This window comes from Ammospiza nelsoni, chromosome 16 (genome assembly GCF_027579445.1).
Source record: "Ammospiza nelsoni isolate bAmmNel1 chromosome 16, bAmmNel1.pri, whole genome shotgun sequence".
NCBI classification, from domain to species: domain Eukaryota; kingdom Metazoa; phylum Chordata; class Aves; order Passeriformes; family Passerellidae; genus Ammospiza; species Ammospiza nelsoni.
Window position 1 is genome coordinate 3,299,771 of NC_080648.1, and position 16,894 is coordinate 3,316,664.

At 56.4% G+C, this 16,894-nt stretch overlaps 4 protein-coding genes across 4 annotated transcripts in view; all 4 read right to left on the reverse strand.

The window, feature by feature from the left end:
* The window catches only part of LOC132080365 (protocadherin gamma-C5-like), a 230,175-nt gene extending 215,643 nt beyond the window's left edge, over positions 1-14,532 (reverse strand). Inside the window, exon 1 of the mRNA XM_059483500.1 lies at positions 14,412-14,532. Within this exon, the coding sequence (XP_059339483.1) occupies positions 14,412-14,465 (54 nt within the window). The 5' untranslated portion in view covers positions 14,466-14,532. The remainder of the gene's footprint in view (positions 1-14,411) is intronic.
* LOC132080623 (protocadherin gamma-B5-like) lies at positions 318-2,801 on the reverse strand. The gene has a single exon (XM_059483862.1). It carries the CDS (start codon positions 2,799-2,801, stop codon positions 318-320), a length of 2,484 nt encoding a protein of 827 aa, XP_059339845.1.
* Positions 2,886-12,381, reverse strand: LOC132080625 (protocadherin gamma-A10-like). Its single transcript, XM_059483863.1, has 4 exons — positions 9,913-12,381; positions 4,502-4,701; positions 4,191-4,251; positions 2,886-3,104 (listed from the first exon to the last, which is right to left on the reverse strand). The coding sequence occupies exons 1-4, from the start codon at positions 12,349-12,351 to the stop codon at positions 2,886-2,888; spliced, it is 2,919 nt and encodes a 972-aa protein (XP_059339846.1). The 5' UTR covers positions 12,352-12,381.
* Positions 14,533-14,543: 11 nt separating the features above from the next.
* On the reverse strand, positions 14,544-16,886 carry LOC132080636 (protocadherin gamma-B5-like; the record flags this gene model as incomplete). The annotated part of the gene is made up of 1 exon (XM_059483880.1): positions 14,544-16,886. A coding segment is annotated over exon 1 (2,343 nt), but the record flags the coding sequence as incomplete, so codon positions are not given.
* Between the last annotated feature and the right edge of the window lie 8 nt (positions 16,887-16,894).

Here is a 16,894-nt window from a genome sequence, read left to right on the forward strand (position 1 = left end):
CAAGGAAGAACCAAAGGCTTTGTGCTCTGCATGAACGGGGGTAGCCCGTTCCTTAATTCATTCCGTCACGAAGACAGGACTGTGCAACTCACATAAACACTACCCCGAGAAACAAAGAGAAACACGCAGAAACACCGATACTAGCCTAAAGGAGAGCTATCATCAAAGCCTGTCATCTGAAGCTATTACAGAGAAAAAATGAAAAACTTCCGCTGCTACGTGGAAATAAAGATGACGAATCCTCACTGACAACACGCAAAGAACACACAGGAAAAAATGATGACATTCTGAGAACTTGAAAAAAAAAAAGAAGCAGCTCACACAATACAGACCTGCGGTGCATCGGGATTGGCAGGAGCCTCTCCCGCGACGAGGTCACTGCTGTTGGAGCTCTGCTTCTCGCAGGAATCGCCGCCCAGAAGCTCCTCCGCCGACAGGATGGGCACCGGCGGCGGCGGCGAGGGCCAAGCGGCCTCGGGCACGGCGCGGGCGGGCGGCGGCACGCACAGGTTGTAGGAGTAGGGCAAGGTGCCCTCGCAGAAGTCGGCCGGGAAGGCGGCGCCGGCCAGCGAGAAGCGCTGCGCGCCCAGGCAGCGCAGCACGGCGGGCGGCCCGGCCCGGCGCAGCCGCGCCAGCACGGCCAGCGCCACGCTCAGCACCAAGAGCGCCGAGAGCAGCGCCAGCGCCAGCACCAGGTAGAACTGCAGCTCGGCCGCCGCCGCCTCGGCGCCCGCCGGCCGCTCGCTCAGCTCCGGCAGCGCCTCCTGCAAGCTCTCGGCCAGCACCACGTGCAGCGTGGCCGTGGCCGACAGCGCCGGCCGCCCGTGGTCCTTCACCACGGCCACCAGCCGCTGCTTGGCCGCGTCCCGCTCGCCCACGGCGCGCGCCGTGCGCACCTCGCCGCTGTGCAGCCCCACGCGGAACAGCGCCGGCTCCGACGCCTGCACCAGCTCGTACGACAGCCACGCGTTGCGCCCCGCGTCCGCGTCCACCGCCACCACCTTGGCCACCAGGTAGCCGGCCTCGGCCGAACGCGGAACCACCTCGAAAGGCGCCGCCGCCGCCCCTCCCGCAGCCTCTCCCGCCGCCGGAGCGGGCCAGAGCACCCTGGGCGCGTTGTCGTTGCGGTCCAGCACGAAGACGCGCACCGTGGCCGTGGAGCTGCGCGCTGGCGAGCCGCCGTCCTGCGCCCGCACGGCCACCGTGAACTCGCGGCACTGCTCGTAGTCCAAGGAGCGCTGCGCGTACAGCGCGCCGCTCCGCGCCTCCACCGACACGAGCGGCGCCGCGCCCGCCGCGCCCGCGCTGCCGCCCGCCAGCCAGTAGCTCACGCGCCCGTTGGCGCCCGCGTCCGCGTCCCGCGCCTGCACGCGCAGCACCAGCGCGCCCGCCGCGTTGTTCTCCGCCACGTACGCGCTGTACGCCGCCTCCTCGAACACCGGCGCGTTGTCGTTCACGTCCGACACCTCCAGCACCAGCTCCCTGCTGCTCCGCAGCGCCGGCCTGCCCCGGTCCCGGGCCACCACCGTCACGCGATGCTCCGACGCCTGCTCGCGGTCCAGCGCGCCCGATGTCACCACCTTGTACGAGCCGCCCGACGACGCCACGATCGACAGCGGCGCCTCTCCCGACAGCTCGCACGACACCTGACCGTTCTCGCCGGAGTCTCTGTCCCGTACTTTCAGCAGAGCTATCACTGTGCCCTCTGGAGCATCCTCGGGCACGGGGCTCGAGAGCGACAGAATCGTGATCTCAGGTGGGTTGTCGTTCACGTCCAGCACCTCCACCTCCACCTTGGAGTGCGCCACCAAACCCCCTCCGTCCTTCGCCTCTACAGCCAGGTTATACGCGTTCATCTCCTCAAAGTCTAGTGTCTCCTGCAACGTGATCGCTCCACTCTCTGCATCGAGCATGAACTTCTGAAGTGTTGTTTTCGGCATTTCCCCGAAGCTGTAGGTGATGCGGGCGTTGGTGCCGGCGTCGGCGTCCGAGGCTGACAGGTCCAGGACTGCCGAACCGGGCGGCGCATCCTCTCGAAGCCTCACGTGGTACCGGTTCTGCGCGAATATGGGTCTGTTGTCATTGGCATCCGTCACGTTGACCCGAATCTGGACAGATCCGGACCTCATGGGATCTCCGGCATCAACTGCCGTCAGCACCAGCTCGAAAGAACTTTGCTTCTCTCGGTCCAATGCTCTCTCCAGAATTATTTCCGGCTTGCTTCCGTCCGGGCTCTCCTTCATGGCGAGAGAGAAAGACGGGTTGCTGGTCAGCTGGTAAGTCAGCAGTGAGTTGCTGCCCACGTCTGCATCATGAGCCACATCCAGTGGAAAACCAGTCCCAGGAGGAATCCATTCACCAATCTCGAGGTCAAGAGAAGCCTTCCTGAAGGACGGGGAATTATCATTCACGTCCTCTATCGCCACCTCGACGTGGAAAATATTCAGCGGGTTGTGCACCAGCGCCTCGAAGCTGACGGAGCAGGTCGCCGACTCGCCGCACATCTCCTCCCGGTCCAGCCTCTCGTTCACGTACAGGTTCCCGTTCTCCTCATTCACCGTGAAGTATTGCTTCTCCTCGCTCAGCCGCAGCTTGCGCGCCGGCAGCTCGTCCGCGCTGAGCCCCAGGTCCCGCGCCAGCGGCCCCACGAGCGAGCCTCTGCCCAGCTCCTCGGCGATGGCGTAGCGGACCCGCTCGGCCGCCGCCCGGCACCACACGCACAGCAGCAGCAGCAGCAGCAGCGCGGCCGGCAGCGCTCGCCCGCCGCCCGGCCCAAGCCTCTGCCGCCGCCTCACCGCCATTCTCTGCCCGCTGCGCTCGCCGCGCTCCTGCCTCCTGCCGCTGCCTCCCTTCCAGCAGCTCTCGCCGCCCAAAACAGACACCGCTCAAAGCCACCCACACCGCTCGGGCCGCCTCTCGCCGCCGCCGCTGCTGCTGTCCGTGCCGCTGCCGCTGCGGCCGGCGCCGGGCGAGCGAGCAGCCTGCGGGGGCAGGACGCTGCGGCGGCGGCGGCTCCAGCGGCGCTCGGCGGCGGCCAACAGCGACACCCGGAGGCGCCGCCGCGACACTGCAGCCGCCGCACGGCCGCGCTCAAGGGCGCCCGGCTTTGGGCGGGGCTCAGCGGCTGCACCGGCCCCGGGGGCTCTCCCCGACCAAAAACACCGAGAGCGGCAGCTCCTGCTTAATTCCACTCCAAAGCCTTTCTATCTGAGATGTGCTGACGGGTGCTTTTTAGGGCATTCTTATGAGTCAAATTGAACAGTAAGAAGCAAATATATATTTCAGGGGAGTAAAGAATGGAATTCAGCTGCTCTTAATAAAATACAGCCCATCTACAGCAGCAATAAAGGATAATATAGGTAAGACCTCAAGAGCTTTTTCTCAGTTTGTCACATGAATTGTTATTCATTATGTTTTTCATTAATTCAGATGAATTCGTTGGAGATACAGATCAGCCTAAAGCAATGCAAGCATACCCTATCCCAACATAGCAGAATTACATTTACTCCTTCCTTTCTGACTCATTAACGTTGCTTCATTTACATCTCCATATCTGTGTGTGTGACAATGGAAAACGCAGTGCAACGCTGAGTCCTTCATAGAGTCAAACAATATTATCAGTTCCCAAGTTAAACTTTCTCTAAAGGCCATGTAACCCACACCACTGACATGAAAAGTAACACTTTCGGCAAGGCTTGTATGTTGGAGGCACGTCCAACATTTCTCTGGGCAATATCATCCCTTTTATCACAACTCACACTGAAAGACTTTTTCAAAATCAAAAGCACCCTTGTCATATTTAAAAACACTTCTTGGCAGTTCTACAACAGCTGGGCCAGGTAAACAGAGCTTAGTCCATATTTCCGATGAACTCATTCAAAACTGAAAGAGCAAAAAAATTTTGAAAAGTCTACACAGACGCATCATTTCTCTATGTTTGAAGACACGAATTACTTCAGTCATTCATCATAATGGAGATGTTCCAACCCTCAGGCCATTTCCATGATCCTTCTGTGAAATCTAGCATGTCCATTGGGATTTTGGCTCAAGATCTGCATGCAGTCTATGCTCCCACGAAAATGAATTAGAGGGGAGGAAGAATCTCCCTCAAACCTGTCAGGCAGAGAGCTTGTCATGCAGTGCAGGACACAATTCCAGCAGCAGGTGCCCATGGGCAGCTCATGGCCCACCTCATCACACACCAATAACTCAAAGCACTTCTCTGCAAAGCTCTTCCCTATCCCCCACTCTCTGTTTCAACAGGGAATTGCCCCACCCCAGCTGCAGGACCTTGCACTTTGATCCATTTCATGATGGCTGCACAGGGGCCACTTCTCCAGCCCATCCCTGACTGCCATCTCTGCCCTGCAGTGAATCAGCTCCAATCGGTGTCAGCTGCAAATTGCCTGAAGGTGCCTCTGTCCCATTGGCCATGCAGGTGCTGAACAGAACTGGGCCCAGTCAGGGCCCTGCAGGGACAGCACAAGTCACTGCTTTGCACCTGGACATGGAGCCACTGTCTGGAACTCTCTGCAGGTGACTCTCCAGCCTGTTCCTCAGCCATTTGACAGCCTCCAGCTGATTGCCCAGCAGGTTCCTCTGGGTGATGGCCTTGGGGACACTGCACACCTTCTCCCACTGGGCCCTGCTCTGTCCATGGAAACCTTGGCTGGGCTGGGTGGTCACTCTGCACTTGGACAGCTGCAGCAGAGATCATCCTGCATGATTACACCACAGACAAAATGTTCCTGGCTGAGCACACCAGGAGTGCTTGTGAAACCCTTCCTCTGTGCAGCTGGAAACATCCCAGGTGTGTGTGGGAACTGCACCTGCACTTGGGCAGCTGGCACAGAGGAGACCTTCCACATGAGATCAGACACCCTGAGCCTGAGCTCATCACAACAAGCACTGCAAGAGTCAGAAACACATGGAAATGGACAGATGCAATAACATTTTGTAGGTCTGCCTTGCTCTACAGAAGCAACTCAAATCACCCTGGACTCCATCAGGCACAGCCTGGTGTTATCTGTGACATGTGACAAGCAAGGCAATCACCCAGTTCTTCTCCAGCCTCACACAGAGCTCCCCTCTCTGCTTTTTCTTCCATGCCAGGCCACTGTGAGGTTTTGCTTGTGGCCATCCCCTCACTGCTCAAATCTATCATGAGATGATAATGCACTGCAGCCACACCCAGAAGGGAGGGACAATTGTCAGCTCACCTCGATTATGATAAGGAACTGAAGGATTCTAGAGCACACAAATGATAAACAATCTTACTAAAAGATCAGCAGTCATCCAACTGAGAATGGCTCATCAAACCATTGGCTTAGGGGGAATCTCCCTGTCCTTATCACAAGCTCTGTTCCACAGAGAGGCAAAGTCTACTAAAGTCATTTATATCTATTTCTCCCAACAGGAACAGGAAGAAAAGTAACTCTCATATCCCCTGCCTTTCTCTTCTACTGCAACAAGAGCAAGGGACATTGGCACAACATATGTTAGAAAAAAAGGAGATTGATTGTTTTTAATTTTAAGCATACCCACATAGTGTATAAATCAACGGAAAACAAAACAAAAAACCCACAGAAACCCTGAAAACATGAATCAGATAAGGCAAGGAAATACTACAAGAGTACAGGGAATCAGACATGCTCACAATCAAACCTTCTAGGCCTTCATTGCAGGCCTTAAAATTCATATCTGAGAGCATGTGGAAGCCACTGAGATTTCAATCTGCAAGAGTGTGGCCCTGAGGACTTTCACAGCACAGTAAGATAAAGGGGTTCATTTGAAGAATGAATCATCTCCTCAGCAACATTTTCTACTGCATGGCTTGCTCCCCTTGCACAGTTATGAAACCATCATATTAAACAGCTTGTCATTGGCCTCTTTGTCAAGGTAAATCTCCTGACAAATTACAAGAGATTCTCTTCTTGCTTCTGCTACCTAGTAAACCTGTTTCCTCCACACACAGGGTTTTCTCCTAGATGACTGAAGTAAGGATTTACAGAAAACATCAGTCACTGTTTCATATTTAAAAGTAATGACCAGAATTGTGAAAATGAGCTGCAACCTTCCTGGAAACAAAGGCCTGAGTGGAAGTGTAATTACACTTCTGAAAAAACTCTATATCACAATGTGGCATAGACATACAGATAATGGAGCTTTCACACAGGATTAATTACTGCTTCCAACCAAGAATTATGGATGCACATGAACTGTGGAAAATGTTATTGGTAGAAGACAGTAATTATCTTTCATGGCAGAGACCCCAGGATTAGAAGAGCAATGGCACTGCCTTTGGCAACAAGCATGAAATCAAACCATTTCTCTGCCAAACCCACACTGAGTCCCCCATTTACCTGGCACAGAACTGAGCTCTCACCCTCCTCACTCTGCATTCACAGCCTTCAGTTTCACCATCAACACCAACCACAATTTTGGTTCCATGTTGGCCACAGAGCACGCAACACCTTGTGGAAACTTCCATTCATGAAGCTGTATTTGTTGAATGAAATATTCAAGGTCAGGCTGGCTGGGGCTCTGAGCCACCTGCTCTGGTGGAAGATGTCCCTGCCCATGGCAGAGCAGCTGGAACAAGAGGATCCTTAAGGTCCTTTGCAACACAAACCATTCCATGATTCTGTAGTTCTAAGATAATATGATTTGAAGTACTGCTTCAAGGGATGGATGAGAGATACTCTCCCTACTGGATAATCATATGTTTTGGAGTTTGTAAGATTGCCAGGTAAAGTGATGATCAGCTTTGCTCCTTGATAAAAATACAAGCAAACAAACAAACAACCCAACTCAACCCAAAGAAATTACCCAAAGGAACATTTATCAACCCAGCCAACAATGGGAAAACAACAGAGAAGTATCAATCATGGCCTCACATTGCAGATTGGGTCAACTGCAGTATGTACGCAACACAGCAGACTGGACTGAAACCACTACACAGGGGCCTCACACAGGAGTCACTTCACAGGCCCCAGGCTGTCATTTCCTTGGACAGGAAGAGAAAGAAAAGCTTGGAACCACAGCTGGGGGCCTCATCTAAATACCAGGACAAACAGAACTGGACACAATTCATTAATTCATTTTGAACTGTATCACAGTGAACTCCAGCACCAGCCCTGTCTCTGCATATACAGACTTCTTCTCTCTGGCCAAATATAACATGGAAGCAAATTTTGCATATAGAAATTACAGAAGAAAAGTTGTGTGCAGAGTTTCTCAGAGCCCAAGCATCACAACTAACATTATTCTGCTCATCCATATTAGCTAAACAAGAGGGAATTGTCACACAGGCCATAAATTATTGCCAGCTCTCTCAAAGACACACACATTCAAGAATCACCTCAAAGCCAACATCACCATTCTTCAGCACATGGACTCCTCAAGGATGTGTCACTTCCACTCTGATGCAAAGGAATATGGAACTGTCCTGGTTTAGGGCAAATTTGTTAAAGAATCTGCAAAGGAGGGCCCCTCCAGAAAGCAAAACCCACACGGCCCCTCCCCCAACCGGTTCGGGAAAAAATTCCTTGGAGAGAGGTGTAAAGAACCTGTTTACTTGACTGGCCCAGCACCCCCCAGCACACAAAATGAACAATACCAGCTGACACCGCTCTGAGAAAGATGACAAAATCAGAAAGTCTCTTTCAGGGGTGGTTGCTCTGTTCTCAGTCCCTCCGGCGCTGGGCCAGCTGCTGCAGCCGAACCTTCGGTGTTCCCGGGTCCCAGTCCAGAGCAGGTTCGAGATGGTCACAGGAACAGGAGAGAAGAAACAGTCCAGGAAGGAATTTGGACTGTTTAGCTAGAACTAGCTAATAAGCAGATGCAAAAGCAGGAGGAGAAGCAAGAGCAGAAGAGCAAGCAAGCAAAGCAGCAAGCTGAAAGCAAGAAGTGAAAAACAGCCCTATGTATACTGCCTGTCTCTGTGTTCCTGATAAGAGAAACCCAAACAAATCTTCCACTCTTCAGAGTCGGTCTTAAAGGCACAGAACAGATGAATGGGGATACAAGCATCACCCCAGGACAGGAACCCAAACTAGGCCATTTCAGTCGAAACCACACCATTGGAAATCATAACACTCCTCCTGACTCATTTTCAGAAGGCCAGCAATAGCCCTTGGATCCACAAAAAACCACTGGCCATGTCTCCACCAGGACCTCCTCACAAACCACACAACCAACACTCCCTCCTAACCCTTCACAGCTCCCATGGTTTGCACAGATCTTCAGAATGTAGAGACTCCAGCAAGAGAAAAGTTGCTCAGATATTATCTACATACTAGTCTTGCTATTATTTGACATCTTAGCCTAGCCATGCGACAAGAAGCATTTATTACTGAGACATTTTCACGAAACATATCTATGGAACTCTCTCTTTTCACCTATAAACATGAAAGAATCATCTTCAGATGATCAGAAGAATGAGACACAAAGTTAACACCTACACAATTGAGCAGCTCACAACTTCCTTCTGGGTTATATAACTCACAGTAGGTGCCTGATCTCGTTGTTTACAGGCACTGAATACACACTTTGCAATTCCCATACCCCATAAGTACAAAATTAAGCTTTGCAATCACACAATTATGATGACATGAAAATACTTATGAAGAACCTGCCAGGGTTCTCCATGCAGCTGCAATACAGATCTCCTAGATAATTACTTTGGGAAGAAAAACCACACATTCCTTCATCCTAGAGATAGGAAGTGAACAGGGAATGGAGAAAAACGTTCCCCTGAGTCTTTCAGCAGACATTCACACACAGCTCACAGCACTCAGATTTCCAACTCTTCACACCATCCATGCTGTCCTTTCACCCAGACACCTTAAAAACATGTGACAGTGGAGACCCAGATCCCCAGACCATTTTTCGTCCCAGCACCAATTTCACACAGCTATCTGTACATCTCTGTGCTATGGAAGATACATTTGCTGCTCACTGGAGTTCTGCAAAGAGACCTTGTAGGTCTGAAAGGAAAAGCTGAGCAGTCTTCCCATAGACACTGACTCAGTGAATATCTGCTCACAGGGAATTCTGCCCACCTTGTATCTGCCACACCACCTTGATTCTCTCCCTTCCCATCCAGGCAATTCTCTTGCCAGACTAAATATTTTCTAGGTAAGACTCATCCACATCCATTTGATAAAGTTCTACCTTGAAAAACAAGAGAAAACCAAAGCAGTTCTGCCATTTCCTTCTGCATTTTCTCCTCCACATTCAGCCACTAACAGGCTTTTCAAACAAACACAACTTCAAGAGGATCCTTCAGCCTCAAAACAGGAAGACAGACATCATCAAGGACTACTTATTGCATGGTCCAAGCCTCTCTTGGGGACAAAGACCAAAGCATGGATGACACGATCATCTCCTGCAGACCTCCACTATGTATCATGGAAAGCGATAAAGGCTGAGAACAACGGGCACAGATGATCCACACAAAGCCATCAGCATTTTGTTCAAGACACATTGTACATATTCAAGCATATGTCCTCTTGAGAAGACACATGAGCGTGCTATACAGTTATATTTCGTAAAGCACAATCTATTTTTTGTGAGGATTTAATACTAACCGAAACACAAATTCTACACAGCACAGCTGATATAGGGGAACAATACCTGGGACCTCATCAAATGCAAAAACCTATGACCTAATCAACAGTCTGCCAGCAGCAAAATTCTACCTCCTTCTTTCTTCACATACTGGAAGGCTGAGGGCCCACCCCATGGTCACACAATGACAGCAACGGGCACCAGCCTTCCAAAATCCATTGAGGGAAATTTTAACATGCTGATAAACAATGTCTCCTGTACAAGCCAGAGAACAGGGCGGGGAAAGAGCGGGGCCGCACCACAAAAAAGCATCGCGGAGAAAATTTGGACGGAGGAACTCACCGAGGGAGGGGCGGGGTCCGAGGGGAGGGCGCCGGCCGGGTCCTCGTCGCCGAGCAGCGGCGCGGGCTCGTCGGGCGGCGGCCGGGCCGGGAGGGTGTCGCAGCAGCTGGCGGCCGAGAAGCGCAGGTGGCTCTTGCGCGAGTCGGCCGTGAGCGACACGTCGTGCGCGTAGGACTGCAGGAAGGCGCGCACGCCGTCGATGCCCACGAAGTGCGAGACGGGCACGCCGCGCGAGGCGCCGCTGTCCGGCGGCAGCAGCTGCTGGCGGTGGCAGCGGCGCAGGCGCAGCGCCAGCAGCAGCAGCAGGAAGGCCACGAAGAGGCACGAGACGGCGGCCACGGCCAGCACGAGCCAGCGCGTCAGGCTGGCGGCCGGCTCGCCCGGCGCCGCCGCCTCGTGCGCCGCGCTGCCCAGCTCGGCCAGCAGCTCGGCCACGCTCTCGGCCAGCACCACGCTCAGCGTGGCCGTGGCCGACAGCGCCGGCCGCCCGTGGTCCCGCACCAGCACCACCAGGCTGTGGCGCGCCGCGTCGCGGGCCAGCGGCGAGCGCGCCGTGCGCACCTCGCCGCTGTGCGGCCCCACGCGGAACAGCCCCGGCTCCGTGGCCTTGGCCAGCTCGTAGGACAGCCACGCGTTCTGCCCCGCGTCCGCGTCCACCGCCACCACCTTGGCCACCAGCGCGCCGGCCTCCGACCGCCGCGGCGCCAGCTCCACGCCCGACCACGCCGCCGCCGCGGCCGCCGGCGGGTACAGCACCTGCGGCGCGTTGTCGTTCTCGTCCACGATCTGCAGCCGCACCGACACGTTGCTGCTCAGCGCCGGCGCGCCGCCGTCCTCCGCCCGCACGCACAGCTGCAGCTCGCGCAGCTGCTCGTAGTCCAAGGAGCGCAGCGCGTACAGCGCGCCCGTCTCCGCCTGCACCGACACGTACGACGACAGCGGCGCGCCCCGCACCCGCCCCTCCGCCAGCCGGTAGCGCACGCGCGCGTTCTGCCCCCAGTCCGCGTCCGTGGCGCGCACCGTCAGCACCAGCGCGCCCGCCGCGTTGTTCTCCGCCAGCCGCGCGCTGTAGCGCTCCTCCAAGAACACCGGCGCGTTGTCGTTCACGTCCAGCACCCGCAGCGCCAGCACCGCGCTGCTCTGCAGCGACGGCGACCCGCCGTCGGCCGCCCGCACCGTCACGTTGTACTCCGACACCTGCTCCCGGTCCAGCTCTCTCGCTGTCACCACACGGTAGTAATCATGAAAAGACTTCTCCAGCCGGAATGGGCCCCCTCCGTCGATCGAGCAGCGCACCTCGCCATTAGCGCCGTAATCCCGGTCTTGCACCTGTAGAAGGGCCACGACAGTTCCCAATGGGGCGTCTTCTGAGATCTCGCTCAAAGACGACTGCAGCAAAATCTCCGGCACATTGTCATTGACATCTGTCACAGTCACCACGACTTTTGAGTCGTCAAAGAGGCCTCCCCTGTCATGTGCCTGCACCTCCAGTGCGTAGGAGTCGCCTTCCTCGAAATCCAGGCTCTGTAACAGGGTGATTGCACCCGTGTCGGCATCAAGCTGAAAAATCTGCGAGGCTTTGTCTGTGATTTTTTGAATGGAGTATTTCACGTGCCCGTTTAGCCCCTCGTCCCTGTCGGTGGCAGTGACAGTGACGAGGACAGAGCCCACGGGCACGTCCTCGGGCACACGCACCGTGTACTCCGCCTGGCTGAACACGGGCGCGTTGTCGTTCGCGTCCACCACGGTCACGCGGATCCGAGCCGTGCCCGTCTGTGCCGGATCGCCGCCGTCCATCGCCCTCAGCACCAGCTCGTGAAACGCCGCCTCCTCCCGGTCCAGCGCCTTCGCCAGCACCAGCTCGGGACGCTGATCGCCGCCGGGGCCTGCCTGCACGGCCAGCGAGAAGTGCTCGTCACCGCTCAGCTCGTAGCTCTGCAGCGAATTCTTACCCGAGTCAGGGTCGTGAGCCTGGGCCAGGGGAAACCGCGACCCCGGGGCTGTCATCTCGCTCACTCTCAGTTCTTTTTCTGCCTCTCGAAAGCTCGGCGCGTTATCATTAATGTCCGTGATTTCCACTTGGATCCCATAAACCTGCATCCGTCCCTCCACTATCAGCTCACAGCGCAGCACGCATTGCTGCACTCTCTCGCACAGCTTCTCCCTGTCGATTCTTTCTGCCGTCACTAAATGTCCCGTCTTCCCGTGCAGAGCGAAATACTGCGTCCTTCCTTTAGAGACAATGCGAACGCCGCGATCTCGGATCTCCGGCAGCTGCAGCCCCAGGTCCTTGGCCACGTCGCCCACGAACGAGCCCTTGGGCATCTCCTCGGGCACCGAGTAGCGCAGCTGCCCCCACGCCGCCTCCCACGCCGCCAGCAGCACGGCCCAGAGCAGAGCTCGCTGCCGCCGGCCCCAGCGCCTCCCCGCCGCGCACATCTCGGCCGCCGCTCCGCCGGCACCGCAGCACCGCCGATCCAATCCCGCTGCCACTCAATGCTCTCAGCTCCTGCACCGAGCGCAGCTGCCGGTGCCTCCGCCTGGCTCCAGAATTGACCAGCACCGCGGGGACGATCGGGGACCGCAGGTTCGGGCAGGGAGAGAGCAACCGAGTGAGCCGATCCGCAGCGGGCGGGGCTGCCGGTAGCGCTCCGAGCTTCCTCTCGCTCCTCTCGGTCAACAGCGGCGCCCGCAGCCTCCTCCCGGCACTGCAGGCACCGAGCGCTGCCCGGCGCTGCCCGCCCTGCCTCGCTCCGTACAGGGCACGGTCGCCACCGAGATGTCGCTTTGCGTCCAGCGCCGATCTCCTGCCTCCGCATTTCTCCAGCCCATCTCTGCTTTCATCCTCCAGGGTATCACCACCGGGAGGAAGGCAGAGGCATTCCGTAGGCGGAGTTCTTTTAACACACGGGAAACCCATCATTTATTCATGTCAATATGTAAATAATGTGAATATGTACATTAAAACTAATTTTTCCTATTTCACCCTGTAGCTTATTCTTATTACTTTCTAATGCCATTATACGTAAACTAGAATGCATATTTTACCCTGTAGCTAATTATTATTTTATCCCTTTTGTTCAAAAGCACCTTCAACAACAGGCTCCCATAGAGAAAAAGGGAAGATACCATATCCCGAAGAAACAGAGCTCTCAGGTTTATTAACACAAGCCGGACGAGAGCAATTGCATACTTCTTGATGTCAGGGGATCCAATGGTTACAGGATTCAGTGACGGGTACAAATAAAGATGCAGCTGAAACTCTCAAACTAAAGTTTCAGGACTTGAAATATTTGACATTCCTTCCTACTGGATGAGCCTAGTATTTCCATTGTTTATATAGATTTACATTTTATCAAACCACTGTAGTTTCCCTTTTCTCCGAAATCAATGTCTGAAGCAGTAAAGGTCGTTAGTAAACTATTCGTCTAAGTATCTCTTAATGACGGTAGGCTATGTGTTCAAGAAAATAATTATGGTACCCTAGAACAAAAGTACAAGTCTTGAAACTGTGCTGACCACTAATCAATGCGCAAATGGGCTTGATTCAAGTGCCTAAACGCTGCTCTGGCCAATGTCCCTGATACGGGAACACCTCAAATCTCAGACGTTTATCCTAGTTAAAAAAAATTCCAAAAATTTTCTGTTCTCAATATATTTGAGATCTACTAAACCCACCAACATTATTGTGTGAAGAGGATCGAAAAATAAAAATCTCTAAATCAGAAATCTTTCAGCACTCTCACCAGTGTAAAAAATAAAGATCATGAAGAGTAAAACAGAGTCAACTACCAGCCGAGACACATAAACAAAGCCTCACCACTGCATTACCCCAAACCCGGCGACAATCTCTTCTATCACTTAGAAAAAAGACTTAAAGGAATTTCCACATTAATTTTCTTATTAAATCTAATCGGGGAAAAAATGATAACGGACGGGTTTGGGTACAGCTATACACGAGTTCCAAGCACACCCTTTCTGAACACATCAGTCAGGAAAGAAATATCTCCAACACCAAATGTCAGTGCTCTCTTTTTTTTTTTCCTCGACCCCGTCAGGCAAGATCAGCCACTCTCGTTCCACACACTACGAATCTGCTTTCAATGTTGATAACACATCCAAATTTATAGAGCTCGAGTGTTGAAGACAAAACTTCGAGCCCAAAGCTGAACCTGTGACCAAGGAAGAACCAAGGGCTTCGTGCTCTGCTTGAACGGGGGACAGCCCTTTGATTAATCCAGTCCATCACGAAGAGAGGACTGTGCGACTCACATAAACATGACTCCGAGAAACAATGAAAAACGCTGCAACTAGCCTAAAGGAGAGCTATCATGAAAACGTGTCATCTGAAGCTATTACCGAGGGAAAATGAAAACCTTCCGCCGCTACGTAAGGATACACACGACGAATACCCACTGAAACCAGGCAAAAGCCACGCGGGGAAAAAAAGATGACTTTGCGGGAACTTTAAAAAGAGAAGAAGCTCAGGCTTTACAGACCTGCGGTGCACCGGGCTCGGCGGGCTGCTCTCCCACGACGAGATCACTGTTCATGCTCGGCTTCCCGCAGGAATCGCCGCCCAGAAGCTCCTCCGCCGACAGGATGGGCACCGGCGGCGGCGGCGGCCAAGCGGCCTCGGGCACGGCGCGGGCGGGCGGCGGCACGCACAGGTTGTAGGAGTAGGGCAAGGTGCCCTCGCAGAAGTCGGCCGGGAAGGCGGCGCCGGCCAGCGAGAAGCGCTGCGCGCCCAGGCAGCGCAGCACGGCGGGCGGCCCGGCCCGGCGCAGCCGCGCCAGCACGGCCAGCGCCACGCTCAGCACCAAGAGCGCCGAGAGCAGCGCCAGCGCCAGCACCAGGTAGAACTGCAGCTCGGCCGCCGCCGCCGCCTCGGCGCCCGCCGGCCGCTCGCTCAGCTCCGGCAGCGCCTCCTGCAAGCTCTCGGCCAGCACCACGTGCAGCGTGGCCGTGGCCGACAGCGCCGGCTGCCCGTGGTCCTTCACCACGGCCACCAGCCGCTGCTTGGCCGCGTCCCGCTCGCCCACGGCGCGCGCCGTGCGCACCTCGCCGCTGTGCAGCCCCACGCGGAACAGCGCCGGCTCCGACGCCTGCACCAGCTCGTACGACAGCCACGCGTTGCGCCCCGCGTCCGCGTCCACCGCCACCACCTTGGCCACCAGGTAGCCGGCCTCGGCCGAACGCGGAACCACCTCGAAAGGCGCCGCCGCCGCCCCTCCCGCAGCCTCTCCCGGCCCGGCCGCCGCCGCGGGCCAGAGCACCCTGGGCGCGTTGTCGTTGCGGTCCAGCACGAAGACGCGCACCGTGGCCGTGGAGCTGCGCGCCGGCGAGCCGCCGTCCTGCGCCCGCACGGCCACCGTGAACTCGCGGCACTGCTCGTAGTCCAAGGAGCGCTGCGCGTACAGCGCGCCGCTCCGCGCCTCCACCGACACGAGCGGCGCCGCGCCCGCCGCGCCCGCGCTGCCGCCCGCCAGCCAGTAGCTCACGCGCCCGTTGGCGCCCGCGTCCGCGTCCCGCGCCTGCACGCGCAGCACCAGCGCGCCCGCCGCGTTGTTCTCCGCCACGTACGCGCTGTACGCCGCCTCCTCGAACACCGGCGCGTTGTCGTTCACGTCCGACACCTCCAGCACCAGCTCCCTGCTGCTCCGCAGCGCCGGCCTGCCCCGGTCCCGGGCCACCACCGACACGCGATGCTCCGACGCCTGCTCGCGGTCCAGCGCGCCCGATGTCACCACCTTGTACGAGCCGCCCGACGACGCCACGATCGACAGCGGCGCCTCTCCCGACAGCTCGCACGACACCTGACCGTTCTCTCCCGAGTCTCTGTCCCGAACTTTTAGTAGGGCTACCACCGTGCCGGCCGGAGCGTCCTCCGGCACGGAGCTTGACATGGACGTCAGGGTCACCTCGGGCGCGTTGTCATTGACATCCAGCACCTCCACCTCCACCTTGCAGTGCGCCACCAAACCCCCTCCGTCCTTCCCCTCTACCAGCAATACGTAGCTTCTTGTGTCCTCGAAGTCTAGTGCCTCCTGCAGCGTGATTATTCCTCGCTCGGCATCCACCACGAACTTTTGAAGCACCTTAGCCGGCATTTTCCCGAAGCCGTAGGTGATGCGAGCGTTGGTGCCGGCATCGGCATCAGAGGCTGTCACGTTCAGCACCGTCGATCCCGCAGGCGTGTCCTCGCGCAGGCTGACGCGGTACCGGTCCTGCGCGAACACGGGAGGGTTGTCGTTGGCGTCCGTGACGTTGATCCAGAGCTGGGCGGTGCCAGTCCGGGGGGGATCGCCGCCGTCCAGAGCCGTCAGCGTCAGCCGCAGGCTCGGCTCGCTCTCTCGATCCAGTGCACGGCGCAGCACCAGCTCCGCGAACTTGCTGCCGTCTTGGCTCTCCTTCACCTCCACTGTGAAGTACCCGTTGGTCTCCAGCTCATAGCCCTGTAGAGAGTTTCTGCCAACGTCTGCGTCCTCGGCCACACCCACGGCAAATCGGGCGCCGGGAGAAGTAAACTCGTTGATCTCCAGCTGGAAACTGTCTTGCAAGAACCGCGGTGTGTTGTCATTCACGTCCTCGATGGACACCTCGACGTGGAAGACGTTCAGCGGGTTGTGCACCAGCGCCTCGAAGCTGACGGAGCAGGTCGCCGAGTCGCCGCACATCTCCTCCCGGTCCAGCCTCTCGTTCACGTACAGGTTCCCGTTCTCCTCATTCACCGTGAAGTATTGCTTCTCCTCGCTCAGCCGCAGCTTGCGCGCCGGCAGCTCGTCCGCGCTGAGCCCCAGGTCCCGCGCCAGCGGCCCCACGAGCGAGCCTCTGCCCAGCTCCTCGGCGATGGCGTAGCGGACCCGCTCGGCCGCCGCCCGGCACCACACGCACAGCAGCAGCAGCAGCAGCGCGGCCAGCAGAGCGACCCGCCCAGCGCCTGCCCAGCCCTGCGCTGCCGATCTGACCTCCATTCCCTGCT